The 17,804-nt window shown below is 35.0% G+C and overlaps 1 protein-coding gene across 1 annotated transcript in view; it reads left to right on the top strand.

Annotated features, from left to right (window-relative positions):
* The window catches only part of STRS1 (DEA(D/H)-box RNA helicase family protein), a 107,613-nt gene that overhangs the window by 34,312 nt on the left and 55,497 nt on the right, over positions 1-17,804 (top strand). Inside the window, exons 4-5 of the mRNA XM_089815049.1 lie at positions 3,747-3,827; positions 4,861-4,939. Coding sequence (XP_089671175.1) covers positions 3,747-3,827; positions 4,861-4,939 — 160 coding nt within the window. The remainder of the gene's footprint in view (positions 1-3,746; positions 3,828-4,860; positions 4,940-17,804) is intronic.

Below are 17,804 nucleotides of genomic sequence, written 5' to 3'. Positions count from 1 at the left end.
TGAATATTTCAGATTGTTCCCATAAGTTTGAAGCCTGGCTCTGATACCATGTTAAAGATGATGCTCAATCAATATTGAAATATACTGAATATAGATTTACAGGTTTGAATCTGAACTAGTGTTTATTTGATCACTGTACTGCAGTCCCGATCTCTTGAATTGGTAGATATTTATATCCACACCAATAGTCAAGACATAGGTGGACATGTCTATTCATCCATGAAGAGACACAGTGTTATAATTAACAATTCACTAAAAGACCTGATCCTTTAATTAGTAGTGATTAGTTAATAAACAAATCCTAATATGATCTCCGATCTGTATAAGGAAATTGATCATTTGTTCGATCAATACACGACCAACATTATAGCAGTAATATAATGCTTGATCCAAGAGAAATATAATCTGATTACTCAGATTTTCATACTCAGTTTGATAATGATAGAGTCAGATTAATAAAAGGATCTTTGCAAAATAAATTTAATGTCTATGCATATGTGTGTGTATGCATGTATATCAGTTCACATGGTGAACTTGTATACACACATGCACACACGTGTATACAGTTGCCATGCTGGTATATCCTGACATCTGACCGACGCTATCATATCTTAATAGAAACTTTCTGTCAGACAATTACCAGGCTTGATTTTTGAGGCATTTTGTCAAATGAATAACAACAGATCGCGCCTTGTGTGTCTTTCCACACTCTCATATGTGCCTACATGAGATTTGACAATGACAGGTTTGTACCCGAAGATTTCAATACTTTTCAAATGATGATTTGCACAAACTGAACTACAAATCTTTGCAAGGTGACGACCTCCTTTTATCAATTTTGGTGGATGTTCATTTTGGTTTGAGAGCACAAAAATTACTGAATCTTTTATTTCATCCTGTATAAAAAATCACGGAGCTTGGCCATGGAGGTTAATTTACCTCTTATTTTTGCGCTTTTAGAACAAGTTAATTAACTTATATATTTCATGCATTTTCTACAAGTTAATTAACCATCTTCATTTTTGCAAGAGGTTAATCAAATTCTTTTCATTTATGTATTTTAGACAACTTCATTAACCTCTTTTAGTTTACATTTTCCAGTGAGGTTAATGAATCACTTAAAAATACGTGTTTTTGGATGATTTATTAACCTCTTTGACTTCTGGGATTAACGAATCATTTGAAAATACATATTTTGTAGGCCATGATTAACCTTGTGTAACTTTTGACTCGGGCATCCTTATTGGAAAATTTGAATTGGAAGGTGGAGCTAGCAGGCAACCAAAGACTCAAAAATATTCAGGAATATAAAATCATCAATATTTTAACAAATACTAGGCCATTTTAGAGTTGGAACTTTGATGTTCTTTTATGCATTTTTGACCAAAATTGATGGAGCTTGGAATTTTGACCCACACAAACCATGGAAAATATAAGTAATTAGACGGGGGCAATAACTCCACAAGTGACCTTACTTGATCTGAACACATTTAAAATTGTGGTTAGGCTAAATTTCAGGGCAACATAATTTTCAAAAAGTGCTTTTAATACTTTATTCAAAATGTGATTCAAAAAGGAGCTTTTGGATGTATTTAAAAAGTATTTTAAAATACCTGCTATGGCCCCTCTTAGGATAACTTGGAACTATGAGCAATTACTTGAATTCCTTAGAATTACAATATCTGATTTTGCTACGAACTTGTGTAATTCTCAATATTAAACCATATATAGTAATCGATAATTATCAATGCTACTTGCTTCCTCTGATTTGTACAATTAGAAATATGCTCAAGTGGATTGATAAATTTGCACTTAATGTAATAATCACTAGGATCTCTGCTACATCAAATATGGCATTGTAAATATGCAATTTATTTTAGTGTATCTGATGTATTCCCTTTGAATATATGCAATGAGATGTAAGACTTGCTAATAGCAATATTGGTTGCTGTCTCTGATATGAATTCTTAAATCATGCAATGTTTTGATATGTATTGTCGTCTATAGCGATATAGTTGCTGTTTCAAATATGGATATAAAACTGGCACAAATAATCTGATGCTGTGTCTGATATATACCGTTCTTGCTCACAATCAGTGATGCTGTCTCAGATATGGAGTGTCTCTGATATGAATTCTTAAATCATGCAATGTTTTGATATGTATTGTCGTCTATAGCGATATAGTTGCTGTTTCAAATATGGATATAAAACTGGCAAAAATAATGTGATGCTGTGTCTGATATATACCGTTCTTGCTCACAATCAGTGATGCTGTCTCAGATATGGAGTTACACACTTGCAACCAGTCTAGCCAAGTCAGCAATTGCTCAAAGAGCAGATCCAATTAATGGATAATAAGTAATAAGTTTCCAAGTTTATGATGTGGGTTGAATGATTTTTGAATGCCTTCTAATATCTTGTAAAGGGAATGATAAGTTTGTGGGAAAAGACATGACTCATGAGTCATGTCTAGTCATCCTCATCTCTCTTTCTTATATTAATCACATCCTTTCATTTTGCCTTTATACATTATTCGGTATCTGATTACTGTAATCACCGATAACTAATTATGAGCATGCCTTGTCATAACTTAATCACAATTGCTGATACCATTGTTGATTAATATGGATATTAATTGTACCCTCTCATGGTATGCATTTGATCAATCACGCATATGGTTCCATCATCATCAATATAGTTTCTGTTCTACTACTACTTATAATATGGTCAACCTCTCTTTAATTATCCCAACTTGGTGTCTAATTATATCGAACTTCCTTCGGGATTAACATTCATCGTGTTATATAGCCAATTTGGTTAATAATATTATTCCTTTTCCTTCCAAACCACTGAAGATAGTCGACTTCAGCATACATAAATAGTTTATGGTTCTTGTTCAACATTGCTGCTTTATCCTTTGGAAGTGTTGGAGACTTGTAATTAATTACAATTTAATGGTAGGATTGTTATATTCCCTTTTGACTGGTTTGTTGTCTTCCATGCTCATTATGAATGTTCATCATTAATCACTATCCATGTCTTATGTCTTAATGTGTTTCCTTTCCATTCAATCACTGTCTAACTTCATAGTTGCACCTTTTCATACTTAATGTACTGCTACTTGTACTTCACACGGTAGCCTTTGTATCTTTCCAATCTGAGTTATTTTGCCAATTGCTTGTTCTAATGATTGATGCTTGCTATCTTATTTGCCTCATTATATACTTCATAGTATCTAATGAGGATATGCTAACAATCTGCAATTGCCTATGCCTAGAGAGGGAACATTACATTGTTTCTCCATTAAGTATCTTTTCAAGCTATGTTTGATCTTATAATCACTTTTGTCGTTTAATAAAAATAGAATTAAAGAGAAAAGTGTTTAAGTAGAAAACTGTAGTTTGTAGAAATTGTAAGGGAGCTGCTCTTTTTTGGGAATCTTTAGGTGAATACTTCTGAAGAAATTTATTAGTTTGGTAACTTATATCTTTCTTTGTTGTGGGATTCAGTTGCATCACCATTTTAAGTCATATTATTAATTCATTCTCTAGACATTTTTTTGGCTAATTAATTCTTTTAATTGCTAAAATCTAGATATTTTAAGATTGTTACAGAAAATTTGAATTATTTTGCACATTTTTTACTTATTTAATTATAAAATAATTAGTGCATGTTTTTCAAAGACTTTGGAAAAGTTTAATTTTTTTTTTTTTTAAAGACAAATTCTGACATGCTCACTATCCAGGACATTGTTGTTGCTACCCCTGGGCGTCTGAGGGACTTGATTCAGGATGGCGTTTGTAACCTTGGTGAGGTTTCATTTGTGGTAAGAGAAATGTGTAAATAGTCAATGTGGTCATGGCAAGGCTCAAGTTTTCTGATTTTATGACCTCTAGTCAGTAAGTGAAGCATTATTACGTTGCCTGTGAATTTATATTGTGGAAAGTGCATGAAAAAAGAACTTCACTTTTATTGATCTGGGAAAGTGGAAATATTAGTTTCTACGATGTGTAGAGCCTTCTTCCATTAGGAATTTTTACAAATAGGTTTGTCCAATAAAATGAAATCAACAATTTTGCTTGATGGGGTATTTCAATCATGGTTTTCAGGAAAAATTAGCTACGCATTTGTTGTGAAGCTTACCTTCTACATATATGTTCTATTTATTGAGCTAACTGAAGGGGTTTCCACTAGATATAATTCTCTTGGTGTAAGGGGCTTTCAAAATGTTGGTTCCAATAACATTTGATATGTAGCTTGGTGACATAGATTTGCAATTTTTTGCACTTTTAGAATAGCTGTCAGTTTTGTTTGATTATTTAGTTTGGTAGGGGATTTCAATCACAGTCTACCCGTAAAATTAGTTATGCATTCAGTTGTGCAGCCTACCTTCTACATTTCTATTCTATCATATCAAGATGACTGTTAGGAGTTTCCTCTACATATAACCCTCTTGATAAAAATCAAATTTTATTATAACTTATCACACTCTTTCCTAGATTTTTTTTTTGCACTCATCTGTTGCATGACTTGCATGGAATATTAGGCTGATAAAAGTCTAACGGTGCCTTAATCCTCTCACTTTTCTTTTTAGATATTTTGAATTACCCATAATTTTTCAAATTTAGTTTTGGTTTAAAGTTGCCAGGATTACTTGTCATTGATTTTATCATATTTTTTAATGTTTTTTCCTCTAAAGGTTTTGTTTATATCAATTTGTTTTCTTGAATCATAAGAGCATTGAGTTCTATATAATCGTTCTTTTACTCATGGAGAGATTATCTTTTATTGCTTAAGTAACCGAGTTCTTATTTCCAGGCAGTATTTTTTGTGTGAGTAAAGTTTTGGCTTTGTTTCAGGTGTTGGATGAAGCAGATCGGATGCTTGATCTAGGGTTTGAACCAGAAGTTCGTGCAATATTGAGCGAGACGTCAGCTTGTACTTTCTCTATCCTATTAAGAAGTTGAAGCTGAAACTATTGTAAAATTCATTGTAGTTTATCGAGCAAAATATGCATGTTGTTCATTGTAAGACTTGGAAATAGGAAACTTTGAAATAAGTTACCAGTTTGGACTGGGGTTGAGGATAGGTGTTCATTCAATTTCTTTCATACCTTGATTTGGTATAATCTGAGAACTCAGAACGCTGATAGATATTTATAATATATTAAAAATGAAATATTGAGAACATGATGTTTGGACACTAATCAAACATGCAGCTGTGAACAATGAGTAATACTGCTAAGTTGCCGGTTTGGATTCGGATATAGATTTGGGTTTGGGTTTTGGATTTGAAATTTGTTCAATTTTTTTTGGGTTGGGTTCGGATTCGTTTTGGGTTTTTCTGTACAAGCATATATATATATATATATATATATATATATATATATATATATAAGCAAATAAGTTCATACACCAGTATACTTTATATATTTAATATTTATACATAGAAAAACACACCACCATAACAATGTTTTAATTCAAAAACAATAATTTCAACATTAATAATCAACCATCACGATCAAATATCATGAAAAACTATCAAACAAATCATCATCATTCTGCTTTTGCAAATTAGAAGCACAAAAAGTAATGCTATAGGCCCGTTTAAGGCCAAGGTTGTGATTGTGCCATATTGTAAGTTTCACACATTAATTATAATACTCGATGATTCAAAGCAAGCAGCTTTGGATCGGACTGGATAAAGCCAAGAAAGCAAGCTTTTTATCCAGATTTAACCACAGTAAAGATCCCTTTATATTTTGTTCAATCAATAGTTTTCTGTACATGTTAGCCTACATGCACGAATTATGGTGTATTGTATACATTCCACAATAGATGTGTGACACTTTTATACATTCCCATTCTTCTCAAGTAGCGTTTAATTCAAGTCTAATTCTGAGTCTAATGTGACATTAAAAACTTTTTGAAAAAGTAATTAAGGTGGTTTTTGGCCAAATTCTCTGAAATTCTCTCTAGGTTCCCATGCTGGAAACCAAAGTCGCCCAAAAGTCATCTGAATTCTGCCAGGATTCTTCTAGGAGAATTCTCAGCAAAATTCGGGTTTCTGTGACAGACTTTTGACAGAATCTGACAAGGACCACACTTTCGAGAGAATTGAATCAGGAATTCCCAGGTCCAGGAGAGAATCTGGTAACTCAGAGTAATAGTAGTAATGCAGCTTTTTTGGTGAGGCAAAAATTAAATAAGGAAGTGTTGTTTACTTCTGTTTTTTTGTGTTTTTAATGTATTTAGGCAGAAAAAGCAAACAAATTGTCAATGAGGGTCCACTTGTTTACATTTGTGATAGTACTTAGAATTTAAGGTCCATTTGTTTATTCAAAACTAGTAATTTGTGGTCATATTCAAAACTAGTATTTGAATAAAAATTACCATTTAGGAGACATACAATGACAAACAAATGTATGTCTCGCTCAAGGAGGACATGTTTTTGGATTGTCTTCTTATAATGCAGATGCAGATGCTAGGATGTCTTTTGGACCATTAGGGGACCCCTTTGTGTCTTCTAACTACGTTTGAGATGCCCAGGTATCCCATGTGACAATTGAGACAAAATGCTTGTTCATTTTTTACATATGTTAAATCTGTGGTAATAACCCTAATGTTAATGGTCAGTGAGTCCCACTCACTCCTGAAACGATCACAAAAAACTTGTAAATAAACATTTAAGCCTCATCTCTACTCACTCTTACGTTTAAAACAAAGGCTGAATTAGCAACAAGTTCAAGCTTGCAAGATTGAGAATTATTGCAAGGTCTTTTTTCATTTTATTGTTGAATCAACACAATTGTCAAGCATCAAGGTAAGCTTTGTCCCTTCATTATAGTTTAAAGTTTTCTAAATTCCTTTTGTTTGTTTTCAGTTTCTAGTTTAGTTACTAATTTAGGGTTTTACAATTTACTAATTCGCTTTTAAAATTATTTTATAAGTGTATTTACAATTTTTTCTTTTGCAGATTTCCATAAATATATTTGATTAAATTAAAAGTTATCAGTCAAATTAGCTTTGTCTTTTGTTTGTCTTCTGTTTCTATAATGTATCCTTTGCTACCATGCTTTGTGCAACACTTGGAAAAAAACAAATGAAAAATCCTTGTGTCTTGAGCTAGTGCACAATTTAGAGACATTTGGCATGTTTGGTAACTATGAAATTTATTTCTTGTAATGTCTGAGTTCTACTTCTGACAACATGAGTGATGAAGAGGATCAAGAAGAGTATATGGGGGCTGAGTTACCGGTGTGTGGTGGGGGCGAAGTAACTAGTTTTGTTTGTAATCCATTTTTTAGTTTCTCTTGCGAATTATTAGAGGATTTTGTCAAGAGTCCTTATTATACGAAGTAGCCTTTGAGACAATTTGCAACAAGATTGCAAGCAAACCTAAGAGCTATGGGGAGCACTAAGCTACAAAAATGTCATTTCTATCAACCTGAATTTAAGTGCAGATTTACAAGAGTTAATACACACCTTTATGACAAAAGAATTGATATAAATAGACTATGGGGTTATGTTGATGACCAAAGTCTTGTACTTGCCACTTTTCCATAGAGGGTTATACTCCCAATAGTGCTAGGACTACCCCAAATACACGAGTTTAGCTCATTTTAGTTCTACATTTCCATCTAGTTCAAGAATAGCTGCAATGAAGCTCAAAGTTCAATGTAGCATCACTGCTTGGGATTCTTGCAAACAAGGTGACATAACTATTCAAAGCCCATAAAAGGAATGGTGACATAACTATTCAAAGCCCATAAAAGGAATAAGTTAGATGATATTGTTAATCGCCAAATTTGTTTGGAAAGACTCTAGGAATATTTTTTATTCTTACAATTATCGTTTTCTTTTCCTAGTTTATGATCGCATCTTAATTGGATAAATCATTTGGAACTCTGGTTTAATGAGTCTTATGCTTCTTTGTTAATATTGAATATCTTGGTACTTGTTGCATGTGTCATTACCTTTTGTGATATGGTATTAGAGAACGAGAGTTGAAAACCACGGAATCGGTGAATGCAAGCTTGTGTTTATGACAAAGAATTTACCAAAGGAAGTTGTATGGATTTGTAAAAGGGTTTTCAGCAGCTTATTTCAATTAATTCATAGGTTTTTTTTTGAAGTTTGGTGATGGATTTATCTAAATAAATATGTGGGTAATGCATGCATTCCACATCGCACAAGGGTTTTTGCAAAATTGTGGGCATGTTTTTCAGTTAAATTCTGCAGCGTTTTAATAGATTTGTTTACATGATTTTTATAAAATTGTTAGCAACAAGGTTGCAAGATTTTTTGCACATTTTTTTCTCAAACAATTATGATGTTTCAGTGCTGGTTTTGGGTTGCACAAAAGGTTTTGTGTGGCACACGACATGCGGTGGATTTTCCCAAAAAAGATGTGGGATTTGTGGCAATTTTTATGCTATTTTGATTTTCTGTACTTTGATGCTAACCTAGTGTTTATGAAAATTGTGTCTCTTAGTCTTTTTTTTTTATTCTATCAGAATGTGGGGCCTTAGGCAGGAGTTAGGGTTTCTAGTCTACTGTATTGTATTTTTCAAAATTGTTTTGCAACTAGTTTTAGAAAAATTGTGGGTGTTGTTCCTACCTACGGCTTAAAAACTTTTTCCTTTGTCTGTCATTGGATTCTCATTATCCATGCTTAATCGTGGGTATTGTTCCCAGCTACGGTTTTGAAATATTTTCCTTACTCTGTCATTGGATTATCGTTTTCCATCTTCATTGACCAACATCATGTTGGAAGCAAACCAAAGGATGCAGAAGCAGTCATTGCTTCTATTTCCCACCAACCCAAGAATGTCGCCTCTTTCCTTCGATATGCCTGACCCTTCAAAAGGAGTGGGTCTGCTCAACTAGCAGTGACAGGAATGGAAATGTTGAAGTTTTTTCATGAAACTTAAAATGGGTACAAGAGGTCGGGTTATGAGAAGATGTGTGGAACCTTATGGGAATAAGAGTTTAAGATTGTTAAAGATTCATTGAAGCCCATAATAGATTCTGTAATGACCACCCCCAGAATGCAAGTTTGCCAAGTCTGATTTTATTCTAGGTTATTATTATTTTTTTCCAAACTTTGTGTTTTATGATTTTTTTTATTTTCTTTTTTTTGCAAATGCTAGGAAATCAAAAGATACTGAAATAACAATTACAATAAAGCTTAACTTCTATTGGAACCAAATCTACTTAACACCAAATGAATGGACTAAATCTGAGTTTTATTGAAAACAATGCTGTTAAACTGTGCCAGGCATGTGCAACACAGATCTGTACATCAGCATAAGTATGTGCAAAATCTACTTCAGCAATCACTGAATTCTTTCACTTCTGTCTCTAACTGTCAATGACATCCTCATGAAGGCCCTGATTTCCCTTGATCTGCAATTTCAAAGCCCGTCGGTCAGAAAATGCTGATGTGTGCGCTAGCTGGGATTGAACAGCTGCCCTGAAGATTATGAACGAAGTGACTTGCTGTCTTTATTCCCACTGAACTAAAGATTTGGTGTTTAATTTCTATCTCTGGGGGTATGGATGGGTTTAGACACCAAAAGAGTGATCATCCTCTTTCTCGGTGATGGATTACTGAGTTAGCAATTCATAGCTTATTTAATTTGCTGATGTATTTCTGAGCTAGAAACTCATACCTATTTATTTATTCATAGGTTTTGTCTTATGGTACTAGTCGAGGGGTGATGTTTGACCATTGTGAGCTAACAAACAGTTTCACCCTAAAACTTAGGAACCCTTCTTAAAAATTAGGAACTGCAACCGAAGTCTCTAGGCTGATCCTGGAGGTCTCTTAAAGTGTCCTGGTTTCTTAAAAATAGGGATTTCCCTAAAATCCAGGAGACTGTCCCAACCTGCCCAAACTGTTTTACAAAGCCCTTGCGTGACTCCATAAGCCCCTGTACCTGTCCTCTATGCAATACAATGGCCTACGAACCTGGATAATAGGCTAATTTTGCTAAAAACACTGACACTAAGAAAGGCACAGAAATGTGGACATTACAGATTCATGGGTTGAGATAGGTGTGCCAATTGTTTCAAATGGGTGGAAAGATGCAAAAACTAGCCCTTGATCAATGTCATATTGGCGTCCTCTAAAGGGGGCAATGTTTTGTAAGAGTTGTTTACTGTGAGGGAGAAGTGAAATATGGACTATTTGTTACTAATATTCTCATTGCTTCCATTTACACAGTTGGACTCCATAACGTTGTTCAAATCATACCAGATAAAGAACTGTAGAGCTGCTGCATTGTTGGATGAGTAATAACATTTACATATCTTTTGGACACCTTGTGCAGGCAACTCAATCTTATGCTATAGAAGATTGGGAATAAAATAAACTGCATCAAATAGTTGTATTTTGAGGTGAGGACATTTAGATGGTTGTTACCACCCGCCAAATGTCTCAAGGCATCTTTAATATCCCCAAATAGGATACTAAATACAAGACAATAATCTCTGCAAACTAGAGCACAAATATGATAACAAAAGCTTTTACAACTAGGGCATACATATGAAAATCTACTTGCATTGCAGTAGTTTCTATCCAACCCAGAATTTTTGGTCAGATTTCAGTTCAGAACTTCAGAGTTGAAACTGAAAAATAGTAAATTCTGGTTGTTATTATTATACTCAGAAAAATGACAATTTAAACCCGAGAACTACTCAGAAATTTCCAAAACTAAAATTGAGATATCCGTCAAATAAATGGGCAGATATCATACCAAAACAGTCCAGATTGGATTAGGATAATTTTTCTAACCCTAGCCAACCCTCTATAAGTGGTGCTGGGATCCCAAATTGTCCAGCATTAAGTTGAAAAGTGATGTTCTTCAACAACTATCCACAAAAAACTCATAAATGAATGATATTCAGCAATGACACAGAAGTGAGAATAATTAAAATAACAAAATACTACGTGCTTTCATTCATTACATCTTACATATATATAGGATAGTCTACTCCTATATTCAAGGAGAGATTATCTCCAAAAATCCCAACTAAGTTGTGATTGTTACTTAACAATACACAAGTCAAATCATATTAGTTGTTAAGACAACTTTAAACCGTAATATATATTATTGTTAATATGACAATAATATTACTAGATACTAACAAACATAATCCCTACGTGAATTATTACTTTATCTCGCACACACTATCCCATGTGATCACTAACATGAATTCCTAATATCCCTCTAGTGCGAACATGGGGAGTAAGAACATCACACACATTGGGAATAGAATTGTATGCATATGCATGCTTTTAGGCCCGCATACCGCTATCTAGATCTTGCTGGACATGATCGCATATGAGAACTTATTCCACTTTCACTTCCAGTGAACTATCACTAGTCGACAATACCTCCAAGAAGTCTGGCAATTAGAGTTTCTCTATAGTTAGTCGCTCTCCTATACAATTGTTTACAATATCGACCATGTCTGTTTTCTCCACCTTAGTGCTTCTAATTGCAGTAAAACAACTCTTGTGGCTTATGATCTTGATTCAAATGAAAGTCTCTCCTTCCATGGTTTTAAATAGGCTTACCAAAAACCTCGATGTGGACAAGAACTCATCAACTGTCCACATTGTGTGGTTTTCTGGATCCTCCTACAAACCTTTTCAAGATCCATAAACTGACTTACTCTGGTGCTTCTGTTGGCCACTATGCTTTTGCATCAAGGAGTTATATAAAATCTAAATAAAATCAACATGCATATTGTTGTGACCTTTGGTCACTTCACCGCCCATTCTGCATGGGTCCCCTATTCATGGCCCTATTTTTGCTTGGAGCAAAAAATAAAAGCTATAATGTGAAGAGCATAGTGGGTTCCACCGTGGAATCCCCACACTTCTCAAAAGTGCACATAAATACAATTTCTGAATCAGTCGGCCCATCTGAAATCCTCAACTTACCTCAAATTTTGTTCTCTAATTGGGACCGTTTAGCAAGGAGGATGTACTAACCGTAGATGATGTCTATAGACCACCAAATCACTCCTAATGCCGATGACATCAACCAAACAAAATAACATGATGGAGCCACATTAAGAACTCATGGAACATGTTGTTGGCAGTGGGCCACCATCCCTCGCAGGATATGCGACATAGCTTAACCGCCTTCTGTGGTTCTATAAGACTATTGGTTTTTTTGGGCATTGATAGGTCGATCTTTTGGTGCAACAACTCTGGCCTTTCTAACAATTGGTATAAAAGCTTAGTCACAGGTTCAAATCCTGCAAGCCACGATGAGTGAGGTTGGGAGGGGGATTGTTGGCAGTGGGCCAATGTCCCTCACAGGATTCACAACATGCTTAACTGCCTCTTGTGGTTCTATAAGACTATTGGTTGTATCGGGCATTGACAGGTCGATCTTTTGGTGCAACGACAACTCTGGCCTTTCTAACACATGTTCCAATTGGAAGGTAGACGTAGTGTGGATGTGAGTAGAGCCAGTAAGTCACCTAGTCAAGGAATGATCCTAAGGCAATGACAATTTGATGGAAGATGAATGCAACTATAACTGCCAATCATGGAGATTTCAGGGAATATCATGCGCATATTCAACTCGATCATGGAGTGATCCAAAATAAAAGGAGGTGATCCATGCTTATATATTAAACATTCCTATAATGCAAAAGAAAACAAGCAAGGAAATAGTGAGTGGAAGGAAACCCGTCACATAACTGTAGTGAATGGAGTGAATTTTGCGAAAACTCCTTTACAGTCCACCATGGAGCCGAGTTTGTTGGGAGTGCATGACAACACCAAGCAACAAATAGTCAAATGTAACATTATCCATGGGGCCTTCAAGACTGTGCTCTCCAAAACCTTTGGAGCTTGATTTCATGTGTGCCAAGGAAGATGTGCAAAGCAAGGATTCCTTACCCCCCTCAAAACCACTATTTTCTATTTCGAGAGCGCTCTTTCAAGCCTATAGAGGATTCTATCCGGCAAGGAGATAATCCGTTATGTCCAAACCGTGCTCACCGCAATTCACGGAGTGCACTTTTTCATTTGTCAAGAAGTTTGTCCGGTTGGGAAGAAATCCATGACTCGTCTAAAATGCCGCCTTCTACCATTCACAGAGCATGCTTTTTTTTTTTATGCACTATGGATTTTCTCAATGATGAACAAATCCGTTATCCCTCCAAAATCTTGCTTCCGACATCTATTGAGTCAAACTTTTGAGTCCATCATGGATTCTATCTCCATCCGAAATCCCAAATTCCTTGAAATCCGGAGTGCACTTTTACTTATGTCATGGATTTTCCCGTGTGGATGGAAATCCTTCACACAAGTTTTTGGGGCACATTCTTTTTTACCCTGTCATGGAAATTGTTCAAAGGAAGAGTCCACAAAAAACACAATTTTTTTTTAATGTTTATCCAAGAAAAAATTGAGAAATTTGAAATCATGAAAATCTGAAGTGTGAGAAATGGGAAAAGTTAAAAAATTTGAGAAATTTGGGAATTTTTTGAAAATTTGGAAAAATTCAAAATCCGAGAAAATTTGAAAGGTTGGAATCCACGATAGTGATTTTTTTTTTGAAAAATTGAAAGTGTTGCAAGAAGTCCAAAAATTGTAGGATTGCCATGGAAAAATTGGAAAATTTCGGAAGATGGGGAAACCTAAGAAGTTGAAAATTTTGGAAAAATATTGGATAATGAAAAAACTCTTGGAAAATTTGAAAATCTTGTGAAAATTCCAAGGACAAGAATTTAGAAATTTCCAAAAAATTGATAATTCAAAAAGTCCGAGAAAAAATCTGAAAAATCATAAAAAATGAATTATAAATATTGAAAATTTGAAAAGAGTCAAAGTTTGAAAATATTGGAAAAAAAGGCGAAAAGTTGGAAAATAAAAAAGTTGGGAAAATTCTTCAAGGATGAAAATGTCGAATTCTAAAACGATTTTCAAGATGGTTTTTCAAGATATATTTTGGATTTACACAAAAATTTGAGTATTAATTTTTATTAATATTTAGTTTGATTATTTTTTGAAAATAATCCAAAAAATGAAATGTTGGAAGAAATTGAAAGAAATTTTGATTTTTTTATTAAATGAAGAAAATTAATTAAATATTAAATTCTTATTAATATTTAATTAATTAAGTTCCAAAACAATTCAAATTGGATAAGTGGCACAAAAATTGGAATCTCGGTGACTAAGTAAAGCAACTGCTTAATATTAGCCTACAACTTTGATGACAACTTTTTCAAAAGGACGGCTTATATAATCAAACCATTTCATTCTTTCCTCATACACAAATTTGAAGAACGAATTAAGAGGAAGAGTGAAATTTGGAGAGTTTGGAAGGAAGATTTATGAAGAAATTTTCAAGATCGTTGACAAGAGAAAAGGAATTTTCTTGGATTTCATGAAGGAGGATTCCGAACTTCATCAGAAAGGAACTTTTTTAGTGAGTTGGAGAAATTTGCAAGTTTCTTGAGAAAAGCTTGAGTATCTAGAAATCTTGACAAAGTTCCAAAATCCTCATCTTTTGGAGGAATTATTCTTTCTTTTTTTGTTTTTGGCCTATTCTTACGTATGAACATTTTTTGTTTTGCAGGAAGGGAGAATGGTAGAACCTTGAGGAATAGGGGAAACATGAGGACAATTGATAGAGGATGGAAGAAGAGAATTCTACCTCGAATCTAAAATCATGTCGAAGTAGGCAGAAATTGGAGATACAAGCCTCGGTGGCCACAATTTGAAAGAATTTAATAAGAGAATGTTTGGACACAATGGCCATCATCCTACGCACCTAGCTACCAGAATCGTGAGAAGTGGAATTGTTGCTGCATCTGGTTTCCCTCCTACTTTTCAACATCCATAGTTGATCGTAGAATGTGCCAAACAATATAGCCCTAGGGATGGAACAATTAGGGATGTAAAACGAAATATCCTCGTGGATTTTTCTCTAGCATCCATATTTGAAGCATTTGGGAATCCTTCACACTCGAGAATGGTGATGAAAACATATGAGCAGGCACTCAAAATCTACATTGTTGGAATTTCGTTCTGTGAAGAAATAATCAACAAGAGATGGTTGAAAATGAATAGATCACATCATTCCAAGATTCCTAAGGAACTAGTTTGGCTTGACTTGTAGAGGGAGTATAGCGACATGATCATGATGCTTAGTCGCAATTTTGGCATGCCTCATTCCTAAAGATTTGAATCTTGGATGTGGTACTTCGTTGAGCGGGTGGCAAAAGAAGTTGATAGGATAGATTGGGTTGGACTCATAAGTGATAACTTGAATGAACAATTGATGAATCTAGAGCACACAAGAAAGTTTACATGAGCTTTTATGCCATCTATATGCTAGCACGAAGGATGAATTATGATGGATTGAGATGCAAAGGAATGATTGGGAGTGGAACCCAACACTCGAAAGTTCATGAATGCTTTCCAAAATTGCATTTATATTCTAGGGATGTTTTGTAAGGGTTAATGATGCCTTTGCCATGCACATAGTAACCCTACAAAAGAAGTTGCATATGAGATTATCAATTAGCGCAATGAAGTTGGTGGGGGACTATGACGCTAGGTTCATCCAATTTCCCACCTTTTCATACAAATGTGTTCAAAGATTTTCCATGGAGCCGTACAAACTTCCGAGGTACCCAATAGATAAGATGGTCTTGTTGGAACTCACTCAGTAACACACAATCTTGACATGAAGGCAAGTGAGAGATCATCGAATAAACTCCACTTCTTTCATCTTCCCCTTTATATCTGAAAAGGTTCGATTTTGATTCCTACAACAAGATTACGTCAGTAGCGGGATCAAAGTACCAACATAAAGTTCACCTTGAGGATTTTTCAGCAAATGGTGGATGAGCACAAGATTAGAAAGAAGATGCATTCAAGACTGCCATTGAGCATTATCAAAGTATGCAACATATTCCATGTTCTTGATCAGATGGAGAAGGATCCAAATGTGATGTAAAAAGGATTCAATCCAAAAATGACAATTCAAACATATGATTGGAAAAAGAAAGAGGTTACAGATGTGGAAGCTCTTTTAAAGCTAGTCTTGGATTTTTCAAAGTGGTGGATTGAGCATAAGCTTGAAAAACTAGTTGCGCTAGCAAATGGATTCACATATTGATTGATTGGTCATTGATCACTTAGGGATGAACGACCAGAGAAAATATCCGAAGGGAGTATCGAAGAAAGAGGAACTCAATTAGAACGTGTAGAAACTTGGAAAGGGAAAGAGGTAGCTCGAGAAAAGCGTCCTAGGAGCGAGACACATGTCCAAGAGCCTCAACAGAAGAAGCAAAAATCTGGAAATGCTCCGTCTTGCCTGAGTCACACTCCTAGTGTTTAGGAGATAGAAACATTTGAAAGGTAAGAAGTAGACACAAGCATAACGAGATTTGAGAGAGAAGAAAGTTTGGCTAGGTTATTACATGACAGACTAAGTATAAATGCCTTTGAAAAATTTGTGCAAGGGAAAGGAAGAGATCAAGATAAAGCTATAGAGGAAAGTCTTGCTGCAATCTTAGAGCAAGAAATGATGGAGATCGAGGCTTGTCCAGGAGAAGAAGCTCTTGCAACAACGATTCAAATTCCAACTATAGAAGTTTGCACTCCTGAAGTGATGATGGATAGTCTAGGAGGTGAAAAGGAGATTGACTTTCAAGCGTTTCAAAGGAAAGAACAATTGGTGATCCTAGGAGATCAGAGTATACCCATTCCATAATGGTTAAAGCAATAGATTCAAAGGAGTCCACAAAAGGAGGTTGATCCAGCAATTGAAGTATATGAATTTTTGGACCGAGCAAACCAATATGAAGAACAAGGGAAAGCAAAAAGATACACTAAAGTTGTTAAACAAGAATTGCGGTTCAGGATTTTGCAAATTGCAACTCCTACAATTGACAAAGGAAAGAATCAGATTGCTCCAGATGAGTATCATGTCACAGAAATCAACCTTGGTCGTGCCTGCCGGGAGCAAATCATAAAAGAATTTGATGACTCTACTCAAGCTTTGAAGGATAGACCGAAGAAGATGGAAGGATACCAGAAACAAAAAAGAGAAATCAAAGCCTTGTATCAATACATCAATGACTTGCCTCGTCTAGTAAGAGAGGAAGGTCCATCATTCGTCCCTCTGACAGGTGTTTCAACTGAAGCAATAGATATTGTTAGAATCAAGCGGATTGCTCAAGGTGCGAAGGTTTGGGTTGAAAGAATTTAGAAGGAAGCATTCAAATTTGCAAAAAAATTGGTGCAAGTGCATACTAGGGCATTAGTTGTACTCTCTAGGATCTAGTGCATGGAGGAATCATGGGAAGATGAGCATATTTAGCAAGATGAAATGATTTCCGATATTCAAAATTTGATGGAGACCCCAAAGCAAGCATTGATCGATGGTTGAGTTATCAGTGAAGGAGATGTCTATGATTTCCTTCGATGGTATAGTGCAGTGGGAATCCACTCGATGGAAAAAGTTGGTTGTCAACATCAGGTAGGGGGTGTCCAACACAGTTACATCCTTGTTGTCATAGAGATTGGTAGAGGATGAAATGACAACATAGAATTTGAAAGTCAAGTTGGAGGAGTTCTTTGAGTTGAATGTTTTTGAAAGAGATGATTTTGAGAACTTTTCCATCTTCTTGAATACCATGCACACCACTTAGGACTTGCTACTAGATTGGGAGGAAAGTTTGGGAAAGGTAGAAGGAGAAGTTGCAGTTCTGGAATTCAAGCAAGAATTGACATCAAGCATCAATACAAAAGAGTTGGAGAC

This window comes from Cupressus sempervirens, chromosome 2 (genome assembly GCF_028749045.1).
Source record: "Cupressus sempervirens isolate cs-2001-9-10 chromosome 2, ASM2874904v1, whole genome shotgun sequence".
Taxonomy (NCBI): Eukaryota; Viridiplantae; Streptophyta; class Pinopsida; order Cupressales; family Cupressaceae; genus Cupressus; species Cupressus sempervirens.
This window is presented reverse-complemented; position numbering and strand designations above follow the sequence as displayed.